Source organism: Thermobia domestica, chromosome 9, assembly GCF_964235325.1.
Source record: "Thermobia domestica chromosome 9, izTheDome1.hap1.1, whole genome shotgun sequence".
Lineage (NCBI taxonomy): Eukaryota > Metazoa > Arthropoda > Insecta > Zygentoma > Lepismatidae > Thermobia > Thermobia domestica.
The window spans coordinates 170,001,053-170,016,159 of NC_137462.1; the positions used below are offsets into that span (position 1 = coordinate 170,001,053).

The window sequence follows — 15,107 nt, forward strand, 5'->3', positions numbered from 1 at the left end:
GTATTGCTGAAGAACATAGCAGATGAAACAAAATCTTTTGAACATGCAAAATTTCTAAATGCCAAGCCATTATCTGGGGAAGTGCTTCGTTTGTAATTTGTAAAGAATTTTTTCCCGGTGTGTTTGTATTATCTTAATTAATCGATATTAATTGTATTCAATTTAGAAAACAGTTTAGTTTTTGTTATACTATGGGAGGGGACTTTTAGAATTCTTTTTCTGTTACAGCTATTTCATTTGCCTGCTACACAGAGAAAATATTCGTCCACGTAACTAGCGCCACAGCGGTTCCTATAGGAACTAGGCCCTGTTCGCTTGTTTGTGTTATTTGGGAAGGCGCTAAGAGATCGTAGCCGACGATGATTAGGAAAGCAGTGGGATAGGACAATCCCTCAACGCAGAGAACTTTGGTCACAGACGCGGAATCTCATAAGACACAGTTTTTACCATCACCTGGAAGAATCTCGCATTTGAAAGTCACCTAATGTTCCTAGGACAATTTTTTTCCCCAATGTTTCGAGATTTCGAGTGTTAGAATCGGGCACTAATTCCCAGACACACACTATGGCTTAAGTCCTTCTTTCACAACAATCTTCTTGTCGTAACAGTGGAAATTTAAGAACACTACAGACATTTTGTTAGTACTTACGGTTATTTGGCTTTTCCAATATATTGTAAGTTCCTCTTATTGTTTTACTATATACAACAATATAATAAATATATGTCCGTAGTGCACTAATCTTTCTACTAATACTCCTCTTTTATAAACTTATATTCTAGATTTCTTCAGCAAATTACTACTTCTTACTCCTCGTCATCAGCAGGATGTACTCCTCATCGCTCAACAGACAACGTGTTTAAATCATAATGTACAAACATGTCCAAAATGATTGTTGCATATCTATAACTGTCTTCTTGTAAGAATATAATTTGATAATGATTTTGCAGGGTACTTTTAATACTGATACTATGTGTATAATCGGGAAAAGTATATTTGTGGTAAACTTCACAGGAAAAGAATTATAAACACGAAAATTAGAATGAGTGAAACAAAATGTTGCTAAATGGACAAGAAAGTTTTATTTCCGTTTCATTGTTCTTATTTACTGCTCTTTTGACATGAAATTTTCCATATACATCTCTTTGCTGATTATACACATGCTAACATTATAAGAAATACCGGACGAATCCGTTATCAAATTATATTCCTACAACAACATATTTATAGACATGCGACAATAATTTTGGACATGAGTGTACATAATGTAGCCAAATCACATTAATATTTTATTTTTTGTATCCACATCGGCGATCAGGACTATGTTCCCAATTAAAAAAAAAAAAAAAAAACTATGATTACTCTGTCATTTTCTGAAGCTTGGGAACGAATCTATTCACCTGTCCCTGCATAATTTCAACATCAAGATGCATACTGCATAGGGAAAGCCTGACAGGAAGCACATGCCGTGTTTTGTGAAAATAAAGTAATTTTTTCAGGAAAGCTGTCGTTGAACATGTTATTCAAGATAGAGTGAATTAATCACGAATTAATTTCAGTCCCAAGCTATAGAGGTACTTCTTTAAATTTTAATGAAAACATGCTACATTTTATACATATTTTTTCAGATGAGGTAAATTACTTTTATTCTTGACTAATTTCAATCCAAAATAATGGGGGTGATGGGGAAGCTTAACAAAAACACCATATTGCACCAAAATTGAAAATGTTTTTACAGAAATAATGGAAGTCGTTTTATTATTAGATTATATAATGCGGAAATCTCGTAGCTAAGGTTGAATTTACTTCGTGTTATAAATTTATCCTCGACCGATTTCAACTCCAAGTAATAGCAAGTCTTAAATAAACTATACGTCATACTGCATCAAAATCAAATAATTTTTATGGAAGCTTTTATGCAAAATAGTTTTTGTTATCACATTATGTATATGTGTAAATTTTCAATTTGCAGTGACTTTTATCTTATTCTTCACAGATTTCAACCCTAAGCTACATATTATGGGTTAATATGGACGTCAGCATCGTGGATATGTGCCCCTAAGCAACAGACTTATTCCCTTAGTTTCAAAGAAGATATAAACCAAGTGTCATAAAATTGGATAAATTTTAGGAGTTATCGTGGGAGAGACAGTCAAATACATGCTGAATGGATAATAAAAGTTTGCCTCTTTAACAATACTATCGATGACAAATAATCGTAAATAAAAAATAAAGTATTTTCTTGTAGTCAATGTGTGACAACACTAACGAAAAAGGAAAGCTAAACAGTTCATGATTTTGATAGAACCTGTAACATATTAACATATGAAGGGCATCCAGTAAATATTCAGATCTTGTGCGGATAATACAAGTTATTGATGTAGTAACACAGCGTATTTCAAAAAGAATGATCCGATCCTAAAACTTTTCTCGCACCCATGGAGCCATGTATCGGTAATGAATGAAGCTTGTATTAGTTGAAAGAATATGGTCAAAAATTCCAGAATAGCTGCCACTAGATTCCACTACTAGCACCCAAATAGACGCTTAACTTAGTCATTCATAAGGTGGCGTCTATCCACAGAACACGTTTTGTTTTAGTTGATTTGAGTTTAGTGGACCTATTCAACACCGAGGCTATATAAGACGTGAACTAAAGTTTAATTAAATCTGAACCACCGTAATGCGTTGAAATTTCAAAACTCTCCCATCGAGAATCGAACCTAGGATTCCGTGCACCAGAGGCACTCGCTACCACTAAACGAACGAGGAGAGTTTTTTTGTTTTTTCGAATTTAGTAAGACTATCCGTAATCACGGTTCAATGTGTTTTTCGACATCACAGGGCTGATCCATCAGAGACAAGGGACATTCGTCGGTAGTATCAACTATTTCAAAAAACAGTGTGTTAATGAAGGAAAATCAGAACGACGTACTCAGAGAAAAGTATGCTACAAATTCAAGAGCCTATTCAGTGAAGTCGTCCCATCTTGGACTCTCAACATCTCCACACATTACACTGTGACTTTCTTGTGGGGATATGTAAAAGAACGTGATCCACCATTTCCTACTGACTTGGATGAGTTCAAAAATAAAATAACGGCTGCAGTAAATGCTATAGATCTCTCAGACGCGTCTGGAACGAATTCATCTATCGCTTTGATGTTCTTTATTGTCTGCAGCACGTAGAGTATCTATAATTATAGTGATAAAGTTTGAGGACTTATTTTGTAACTGTAACACATTTTCATTATCATATTATATATATATATATATATATATATATATATATATATATATTTATGTATGTATGTGTGAAAGTGAGCAGTATATGTTTGTCTTGTGGTGGAAAACGGACCTCTCAGCTCTTTTCTCGCTGTTACTCAAAATAGTGTCGTAATAAAACCTGTGAAGTTCAAAGTCTGTTGAAATTAATCATCGACTGCCATGTACACTTGTAGAACATAGTGCAGCATGTTATCAATGGTGGTTTTGTGCAGGTTATGAATTCTTCGGACATGACTTTTCGACAAAGTATAATACTTTTTGTCACCTGTTTCAGCACCAATCAACAGGAAACTTTATGAAAGCTGGGGTAATTCCTTATACAAATGCTCCAATCCTTTGCTTATACCACACTTACCTCTGATGGGAGGGATTCCTAGTTCCATCCACGGCCACGCAAGTCTGTGGTGGACAACACTGTGTCCGTGGGTTTTCTTAAGATTCTCCTGTTTTCAATTACATTTTCATTCCACCAATTATTTCATGATCATTCTCTTTCATTAATCATCCGTCTCTGTTATTGTAAAGAACAAAAACATGGGACGTAAAACTAGAAATTCCATTTCATTTCTTCCGCTTATACCAGTAACGATTACGATTAACCATACAGTAACTCGTCGGACGTTCACAATCAAGTATTCGTAATGTGTATAGCTTCGTAGTTAATAGTTGCAACTTTCACCTCCGTGTATCAGACTTACACTCTTCACTTTGGAATAGTTTCTAAATCAATAGCTCTCGTGTTCGGATTATCCCGACAATACCTGTGCATTTACTGGACACTCCTCTATATTCTTAGCGTGTATAGCATGTAAGTGTTTAGACAAAATATGCGGCATTCCACTGTCATGTTTGGGACATTTGTAATCAGTTTATGGCTGGACTTTACTTTGTAACTATTTGTTGATGAAACTATTGTTATTTTATTTTTTATTATTTTTAACCTCGCTTGGAGCCTTGTTCACAGAAGGTAAAAACAGGAATAAGAGAATCGGAATTATTACATAAATACAAAGGAATTGACTCGCCGGGGAAGGAATTGACTCATTCCTTTGCACTCAGAAAAAACATTAAGCATACCCCAAGAACAATGTACGAATACAGTACTGTACGTACTGTACAGTTATAATCAGGAACAGCGGCAAGCGTACTGTATTGAGGTCCGTTACACACTGACGAAACAACGAGCAAAGAGCAGAACGCTGCTCTTTTCCTATCATAACTTGTACTTTGCACACGACACGTAGGAGGATCGTAACAGACGCCCGCTTCCAATGCCCTGGCAATGTTGCCAATGCAACGCCTTGCCTTCCTAATTCAATTACTATAAAAGAAAACTCGACCGGATAGTGCGAGCCGGATACTCGGGAGTCTATTGTACTTTCCAAGCTGTTACATTTCTTTTAAATGTTTCGAAAGACATGAAAGTAGGTGAACTGCTCTGTCAAAGTTTCGGAAATGGATCACACAAAACTCAACAATTGTTGTATTAAACACGATAAAATTCAATCTCGTGAGACACCAGAATATAAAAGCTACTTTGTAAGTGAACTCCATATAGCTGTTACACCTTAGAAGAAAGAAAGAAACCTTACCTACAAGACCTGATTCCTGGTAGCTAGTGCACCAGATATCATCCATCATATTTAGAGCTTCCTTCGTGTTGATAGTAGGTGATGGTTGTGAATTGCTGCGATCGTGACTCACTGCATTTTCCTTTTGTCTCAAGATCTCTGTTGAGACACATTGATTTCTTTGCATTTGCTTAATTATATCATTTCCCTGAAATTATATATACCTATAGTAGCTCAAACAGGTGGAAAATGAAATTTTTATATAGTCATCGACAAAAGCATATCTTGCATACAAATTATACCGTATATGAAACATATTATTTACTTTTGTCGATAAATTACAAGAGCTGATTATAAGCCCACACTACGATTCCTTTGTTTTAATCCTGTACATATGTTTGCTATACACACATAGTTTACATTCGAAAATAATGGAACAGTAATATTTAATTATCAATGACTACTCCAGGATTCAGGGACAAATGCATTAGGACTTACTACATTAAACGGACACTAACTGTGAAAAAGTGACTGCAGAACTCAATCAGCTGCTGGGACAGCATATTGCAACAATCACAGTCCCATAAGATGCATAAATCATCCTGGTCAGGTTGCACCGCCAACAATGCTTGGGTGAAAAAAAAAAGTGTCAGGCCGATGTCTGGGAACTTGTTAATATGAATCGATGAATCTTCTTTCACCTTATTTCAATCAATGGGTATTACCTATATATAACAGACGCGTTATATATATGCTCCTCTCTGTCTCCATCCTATCCCGAAATATGGTGGCGACTCTGTGATGCTGTGAGCCGCAATTTCTTGGAATTCTGCTGTGGAAGCCGTGATTACCCTCACAGAAAGAACGCATTATTACCAGCTATTGTGTGGAAATTTCAGGTTACCAAGTGCATCTTATGGTTCACACACTGTTTCCAGCCAATAATAATTTTCCGAGGTGACTTTGTTGGTGATGTTGAGGCGTAGTTAAAATTAACATCAGGGTGATCTACAACACCATGGCCCGCTGAATCTTCAGACCTCAACATTATTGAATCCGTGCGGTCAGTTCTGAAGCCGACATTCTCTTCCATCTTCGCTGACGGAACTAAATACTGCATTTCATGAGGAATGATACAATATTCCTCTGGAAACGTGTTCTGACTTACGTATATGCCTCCATTCGACGACGAATTAAGAATTGTTCTGCAGACTAACGCTGCTCCCACTCTGAATTAACACTTTAAGCGCAACGTGCATATATTTTATGCACACTTGGCCTATTACTGGGGACAATGTGTATGTGTGTTATACATACTTCCAAGCAGATTGCTCCAAATTGAGCCTCGCTTAAGTGTAATCAACTATAGGCCTGTGAAGTACATTGCAATATATACGTAAGATCACATTTCATGTTTTACAGAGAACAGCAATGATTATTGTAATAAAACAACCCAATACAACAGGTGTTGTGTTTTTGGGATAGTCTACTGCATTCGGCTAATTTTAAAAGTTATTTCTTATAGTGAATTGTTTCTTAAGTTAAGAAATATGCGCTAAAAAATTAGTATTAAACTATAGGTAAATACAAATTTAAGTTTAACCCGTTGCGGCCGCAATTAGACTGGTCCCAGTGAAATGTCTGCTTTGATATTTGATAGGAAACTAACCCCAATACCACAACATAGGGATGAACTTATGTCATGAGTCTAACGTCACGAACTCTGTACACATGTAGCAAACAGGTTGGAGTATCCAGACAATCAGGAGGTACTGTATTCTTGAACAGGGTCGTATGAAATTTCATTATGGAAAACACACAATTGCTAGTGTTTTTTCTTTGAGTTCAAACTCATTTTGCACAGCAAGCCGCCAAAATACATTAACAGTGCATTTGGCCAGGAATGATAAATGATTCGCCGTTGGCTTGTTAAATTACGTTCCGGTGATACCATTATAAAATGAAATCCGTGGGCACCGACCAACATCATGTTCGTATGAGCTCCTCAGGTAAAAAGAGGAAGAAGACTCTCGGAAAAGTGTTCCTGTCATTGCAAATGAATTAAGCATATAGCGTACCATTGTCGTTTGGCGGCTCAGTGCAACCGGTAAGGCCAGAAAGATGAACCCATGGGTGCCACATGCGTTGATATCGTTCAACAACAATCGCCATCTGAAGGTGGGCACTTCTCTGAGTATAGGAAAACTTTCCTGAATCGGGTTACTATTTCAGATGGAAAACTGATTTGTTATGGCAATCGTAAACGATCAGGACGATGGTTGGATTGTGATCAACTTTCTTAACGGTTTCCAAAACCGCAGAAGTTGGTGGTGTTGGTATGGCGGTCTATGGTGGGAGTGATCCATCATGTCTTTCTCAAGTAAGGTGTAACCATTAACGCAGATCGTTATAATGCTGAAGTCCATGAAATACACCGCAAATGTGTCTGCAACCATCCAGTAATGGCCAATAGACATGGTGCCCTCATATGTCGCGCAAAGAACAGTGCAGACTGAGTTGTACTATGAAACCTTTCCTCTCCCACCGATCTCTCTCACACTGATCACTTCTTCTAACATGTCGATCATTCTTGGGAGGGAAGATCTTCCCTGATGATCGGGCGGTGAAACGTCCGGTTGAAAATTTCTTCGCATCGCAGACTCCAGACTTATTTCGCCACGAAATTCAGTGTTGGCTGAGCGATAGCAAAAGTGTGTGTTTGCAGACGGACTATTTTGATTAACTATGTATTATAGTTTTTTTTCCTTCCTTTGAAAATGGCGCACCTTGGGCCAAACTAACGCTTGTGATACGAGAACTGAATTTTAAATTAAGATGCAATTGATTTCGCCCTTTATACCTTGCTTCACATCAACCTCAATAATCTTACTAACCAACAAATTTACAAATTTTGTTTGTTTCTTGCAGGCTTACATGCATCTAATTTTGATCACACGTGTTACTGCATGTTAGCATATTTTGTGTTCGTCCTTCTGCACATCTCATAGGACTTCGTTTCAAGCTGAAGTCTCGCACGAAATTCGAACATATCGTATGGGCATCTTAGTGAACAACCCCACCCCCTTTTTTCTTCCCTTCTAGGTCAAGTTTGAAAAAGCACGAATACGTGCTTAGTTAATGAGAAAAGTGGAAAGGCTTTTCCGCAAAAAATATGTAGCAGAATTTTCTACATGCAACAGATAGCGCTTTCGGAAGATGCAACTTCCTTCTTCAGTCTGTGGTAGACTTCAAAAAGGATAAAAAAAATGAAGGAAGGTTAAAAAATGGTTGAAAGCTTAGGATATGTAAAAATCAGATCTGTCAAACATCAAAACACACGGGAATAAAAACTCACTGACATTGTACACTGCTGTTCACTGTTTTTTGCTCTTGCTCTCCAAGTGGTTAAAGTATGTAGTGAAAAGATTACTCCAAATAATATTTATTTCTCCTCTATCCAGGTTAAATGAGGGCCTTTCTTTGTGAATATAATATGATTCTTTAATTTTTCGTTCCGTTGCTGTTTTTGCTTTTTTCAATTAAACATGATTCCACGAAATGATGGTTATAATCTCTAAGATGCGTTGCTAGGCCGGATAACTGTTGCGGATTCCGAGGTACGAACATGCTCAGTTATTCTAGTACAAATGTTCGTTTTTGTTTGACCTATGTACACTTTATCACACTGACATTTCACCCGATAGACGCCCTGCTTTGTAAAGGGTCAGTAAATAATGCTTTAAAATTGGTTATGTATTTATCTATAGATTTTGGAGGAACTTCTGAAATTTTGATGTTTCTTTGCAGAATCATCTTGATTTTTGCTGAAAAATGTGGAACCAAAGGGACACCAATCCATCTGTCAGTTACGGCATCTGTTGTTGGTTGATGGTGGGTGCCGACGATCTCCTGTTTACCTGTTTGTACCATTTTAACAATACTGATTTTAGAAACCATTTTTCTGTCCAATTTGTAATAAATACTGTATTTCCTTGTTGAGTTTCTCAGAGAGGTCTGAAAGTAAAAGAGCTCCTAAAAAAGTTTTTCCAAACATTTAATTTCTGAAGCTATGAATGTGCTGATTTGAAGTTGATATATTTTGTACAGTCCGCAGCAAAAAACTTGCAACATGAGCATGTAAGTTTATTGTGAAACGACGAAGTCTTTTGCTCCAAAGTAAGTGTGGAGGGGAGGACGCCGAGATTTCTCCTGGCGTGATTCGTGCCACTTAGACGTTATGTTGATTCCCTGGGCTGTTAGGCGTAGTTTCACAATAAACGTACATTCTCATGTTGCAGGTGTTTTGCTGCGGACTGTACCAGCAGAAGGTTTGCGGTATACCGAAGAAACAAATTTGTTGTTGTTGTTGTTATGTTTTTAATGGTAATGTCAAGAAAGTTAAGAGCACCATTTTCTTCAAGTTCCTTCGTAAATTTTATTTTAAGGTGAATTTGATTGAACTCATCGAACAGTTTATTTAATTTTTGAGGGTCCTTGAACAAAATCAAGTATCATCAGCATATCGAAAATATCTAATACAAAGAACTTTAGGAAGGATATTTGTTTTACACGTATCCAGTACCAAATTGAAAGTATTGGAGAAAGGGTATTACCCATAGCCAATCCATCATCCTGTCGAAAAATGGTGTCTTCCAATTGGAAGAAATTGTTCCTTAGACAAAAGGCTATTAGTCGAGAGATTAATTAGGTTTCGTATGGGTTCACTTTTAGTATAAGCAAGGTGATTTCCACTGCCTGTAGAGCCAGGTCTACTGATATTGATGGATACATTTCCACAACATCTAAAGATGCCAAATGGATGGAATTTGCAGCAACAAAGGAATTCAAGCATCTTTTCAACTACAAACTGTTTTTAACCGCGAGTTTATCATACAGCTATTTTGAAAGTAAATATGTAGGATGATGGAAACCAGCTACTATTGGTCTCAATGGAACATTAGGTTTATGTATTTTTGGAAGCCCATATATGATTGGTAAGGCTGGGTCATGGATTTTCAATTTTGTTTTGATTTCATCAGGAATTATGGGAGAGCCACTAATCAACCGATTGGTTGCTGTTATCAAGGATTTCAATCCGACAATCACCGCTCACGATAGTGGTATGTGTTTAGTTAAAGAAAAATTCTAAATACCAAATTTCAAGTCTCTAATCTTAAGATCCCGCGTTTTCTTCCCATCTGGGTCGACCAGGCTGTCCCAGAAGTCCTGCACCGTTAGCAAGAGGTAAAACTTCGGAAGAATAGGTGAGGCCACCAGTGAAAACTGTGGGCAGACATAAAGGACAAGTTCGTGGGATCAAGTGAAGGCAAATACTGCGTGTCTTGCGAGTGTTCCCGTAATCAAAAACGACAACAAAAATGAAGACCAAATTGCGATTCGAGCTGTGCTACGATTTTTATGGAATCGACCCTGGAATGGACGATTTTTATGGAATCGATCTGTACGACCAACTGCAAAAGTTGCTACGAAGGAAATTCCCGTGTAGAGAACAAAGCAGTACTGGATCGATCGACAACTTCCCGTTGGTTCAAAAAATTTACTTCGGGTGATTTTAACCTTCCTCTGATGGACATTAACGGCCCTCTGTTAGATGCTGTGAGTGCTTAACCACAATCGAGTACACGTGTGTTAGCAAGTGTGTTTGGAGCATCCAAATCGACAGTAAACGTCGATTGCATGACATGGATTACTTCAATAAACAGCCCTGACAAAGTCCCCTCTAGCTGGCAGAGTGGCAATTTGTCAGACTTTGTATTAAAAAACGCGTGATCTTAGTTTCTGAAGAATTATGATAGGAGATGAGAAGTGGGTGTTTTTGAAAAACCCTGACATATGTACGCAGTGGGTGAAAAAAAGGATAGGAAGCCATAGCTAATGTGGAATGGGACAGATTTGGGAAAAAGCTCATGCTGTATGTGTTCGGGGGAATATTGACGGGATAATTCATTTTGAGTTTGTTCCAGAGGGTCGTGTTGTAACAGGTGAAATGTATTCTGAACAATTACGCCGAGTGTATGCCATTCTGAACGAGAAATATATGGCATTATTGCTGCAAATTGATAATGTTTCGAGTCATCGGTCTCAAAATGTGACCAATATCCTGGCTGAGCTTGCCGGGTTTGAGTTGTTCCTCATCCTGTCTATAGTCCAGATGTTGCACCCTCAGATTATGGTTTGTTTCGCTCTCTTTCACATTTCTTGTGTGGTCGGCAATTCAATTCATATGATGAGGTGCATGCTGCCTGTAGCGAGTTTTTCAATTCTAAACCTGCCACCTGGCATTACCATCAGATCGAACTGTTGTTCCAAAGATGGGTGAAGATCATCGATTATGGTGCCCTATACTTTGCCGAATAAAGGCTTGTCTGTTTCTGATATTCATGTGTCGTTTTCCATTTTACTCCTTGTATGGTGAAGAACTTTTGGGACAACCTGGTATATATATGGTTCTATAAGCCTTGAAGCAAATTGACTGGAAAGCTATAGGTCACTGCAAAAGTGTTCCTAATCGGGACTCTCAACTCCTGTCTGGCCCAGTACCAGTGAACGCTGCTGGCCCAAGAATAAAACATTTAGTTATGGGCTTAGCTCTTAAAGTATTAAGCAGGTAAGTTGCGTTTTCTTCAAGTGTTTAAATAATTTTGGTAACCATCTGTGTTTTCTCGCTGAGCCATGTTTTCAGGCTTATATTTTTTTATTTTATTTTATTATTATATTTTATTATTATTATTATTATTATTATTTTGAGTACGATAATATTTTGAATTTTTCTAGTGTTGTATTTCCTTTATTCTGTTCTCCCTCTCTCTTAGAAGTCTGCAGGGGCTCGGGCCAAAATATATATCACTTCGGGCTCGTGTCGTAAATTTTTAACTATACAACCATATTTCTCGAGCCTAACTTTATGGGTATACTGTACAACGATATTTATTGGACCGTTCTTTTTGGAGAACTTCTAAAGCATAACTGCAAAATTAAACCTCTAATTGCTGTAAATACAATTTTGCATTAATTGTTAAGTTTATGTAATTCGGGCTCATTTGATTATCACACGTGTTCAGGCCGGTCTCGGGTCTAGAAGCCAAATAGGATTTCGGACTCGGTCGGACTAAAAATTCCGAGCCGAACCCGGGCTAAACATTCCGGCCCGTGCAGACCTCTACCCTCTCTCTCACTCTCTCTATCTATCTATCTGAGATAAGGTGTACGCCTATGTTCTTCTAGGATGCCAACGATTTTTATTATTATTATTATTATTTCAATACTGATGTTCACATTAAATTATCTTGTGTTTTAATTAAAATTCATCTTTCCTATAGATTTTAATGTTCCAGTCTAGGTAATTATAAACTCTTGGTCTATACATACGTATGTGGAAAGTCTATACATAAGTGATGATTTGATGAACACACTACTCCACAATTTTGCGATAAATTATGAAATATAAACTGATACTATATTTGAAATATTTTTCATAATTAGCTTTCCAAGAATTCTCGTGTATCTGTCTCAGTGCTTTTATTGTGTTTCTTCAAATTAGCTACTTCCCTTAATAAGTGTATAAGCAAATACAAGACAAACCACAAAGACCTTGAGAAAGTAATTATACTACATTAAAGATTATGTTTTTGCATAATCTAACTTATGGCAATCACTACTTCGATTTGTGCGATCACCAGCTCACTCCATGGTAAAACAGCCAAAGAATTGCTCTTGTTACTAAAATGGTTTGCTAATTGGGTAATGACTGTTTAACATATCGGCCAATATCGCTTCTATCCGTGACATTTTAGTTCGAACTATTTTGAAAGAATTATCGTTCATGCTAATATTAAAATTTTCCCCCTCTTGCATACATTTTTAATTGCGCTTTTTATGCTAGCTTGAGGACACGAAATGAGCGCTCACAGCTGGCGCGTAGGGTCCGTGGTTTCATCTCAGCTCCCGTCCAATGGGCTCTGTGGTAGACAAACACCGTGTGCTAGTTTTTTCTCGTTTCCTCCCATTATTATCAATCTCATAATCACAGTTTCCTTTAACCACAGGCATAATCGCAGGACGTTAAACTTAAATAAATAAAAATAAAATACACATTTACTTTATATTAAATACATCTTAACTTCAAGCTTGCTTTTTAAATTAATCATCTTAGGTAAATCGATGATGGATAAAATTCCTAACATTAAGATGGTAATTGAAGACTGTGATCTCAATACAACCTCTCGTATTAGTTTAAGCCAAAGTCAATCATAATACATATAAGATGCCAATGTTTTTTTTTTTCTTTCTTCTGCATTTATTTTTTTTTACTTAATTAATTTTTACAAATAATCAGCTGATGTAAGTAGCAATTCTAAATTTTACTAATGAAAACCACACTTACCTCCACAATACGGCTCTGATTAGTTTTGCTGAAAGACGTAGGATGAATTGAATTTTGTTTGGTTTGGGAAATTTGTGTTGGATTTTGATTTAACACAGGTTGTAATAAACTTCGAAGGCGTTTTATTTCTTCTTCTTGGGCTTTTACTACAGAACTAATTTGAGTCTTGAATTGATTTATTTGTTCTGAGAAAAGAAAGGAACAATTTCATAATTTAAATAAACATATTCCAATATGGGGTAAACAGTAAAATACCAGCATAACAAAATGACAGAGACCTCTGAAATTAATTTGTTATAGTGAAATTTTGTTCTACTGAAACAAGTCAATTCTCAAGAACACGCTTCTTGTTATATTCACTGCAGGATCTACATTACTTCAACATGAATTTTAAGACAAACACTTAATATTTATTTGAGACAGAAAATAGGATATAAGTATATAAGAAGTAATATGACATACAGTAATGGCAAGAAGTAGCTATTTCTGTAACTTTTCAGCATACCAGTTTTTACATTGTAAACATTGCTCTGGAAAATGCATGTGATTTTCTTCTGAACACTCTCACATCAGATACAAAAGAACATTCAAGATAGACGCCAACTATTGCACATAGTATTAACAAATAGCGTTACTTCTTGAATTGGAAAATGTACAAAGCTTACTTAATGGAATAACTCCTATTAATTACTTCATACTGCTATCCTGCTTGACCGATTGCATACATATCACCACCCAGAAAGTAGAAAGGTGCTAAGCGCCAAAATACAAATTTCTCAGGAGAGAGCATAAAAACGAATGAAAAAATTTATTCCTATTCTTTCTTTCTTCTAGAATTCAGTTTTCACTGCAGACCTTTCATATTGTCTCCTGCCACTTGTCTTCTTTCTGCACAACATTAAACATGAAATGGGTAGTTAGAATATGAACTTAGTTGTAAATCAAGGAAAGTGGCGCTTAGCACCTTTCTGCTTTCTGGGGGCGATGACTAACATATCGTCTGAATAATGTAATAAGAGAAATATTTATACAGTCAAATCTGGACAATTGGGACTTTGATAACTCAGAAACCTCTATTACTGGGAATCTTTTCCTTCAACATTACGTCTATAAGTGGGATTAAGTTGGCGGTCCCTTGCGATCCCACTTATCCACACTTGACTGTATTAATAGCAGGATGAATTACAATTTTGACAATAAAGTTAAATATAGGCTAAATGACGTAATTTTTGTTCGTTATACAGCAAGTTCGAAAATCGTTAAAATTAACGCTCCAACATACATTAAATAGATAAGATTAATATGAAATTTTGATTTATAAGGTGCAATTTAGAGTTACAGACACATTATATTGCCATAGACTGTTACCGTTTGAAACAGTCAGCTACAAATAAACAAAAATCACTTTGCGATTCAATAAACATATCAATACTTTTTTAGTTTGTTTATTGGCATGTCTCTTACAAATAAACAAAGGACGGTATTGCTATTTATTCTTGAATTCACGTTTCTGATTGATCAGACTTTACTCGGTAAATGTAAAAAGGTACTCGCCACTGGCGAAGAGGCTAGTGGACTTTTCAGGTCATATTATATATATATAAACACTGAATAAGCAACATAGAATTTAGCGTAAAACGTCTCAATCAAGGGAGTTCGAAATTACGCCTGAAATACTGATGAGAAGTTAGAGTAGATATTATATATCACTGCTAGAACACATAAGATTAGTAGTGTGTCAACTCTTATCCTGCTGGTTCTATTTACAATATATATATATTTGCTTTTATTTCTCTTCAATTTCTCTTTATTGAAAAATGAAACCAGACCATAACAACCAATCTTAC

The 15,107-nt window shown here is 36.4% G+C and overlaps 1 protein-coding gene across 3 annotated transcripts in view; it reads right to left on the reverse strand.

Annotated features, from left to right (window-relative positions):
• LOC145695197 (mitotic checkpoint serine/threonine-protein kinase BUB1-like) overlaps positions 1–15,107 on the reverse strand; it is a 186,850-nt gene that overhangs the window by 99,147 nt on the left and 72,596 nt on the right. For all 3 annotated transcript variants that reach the window (XM_081772179.1, XM_081772180.1, XM_081772178.1), the window contains exons 9-10: positions 13,261–13,445; positions 4,878–5,064 (exon numbers count right to left, since the gene is read on the reverse strand). In XM_081772179.1, coding sequence (XP_081628305.1) covers positions 4,878–5,064; positions 13,261–13,445 — 372 coding nt within the window. The remainder of the gene's footprint in view (positions 1–4,877; positions 5,065–13,260; positions 13,446–15,107) is intronic.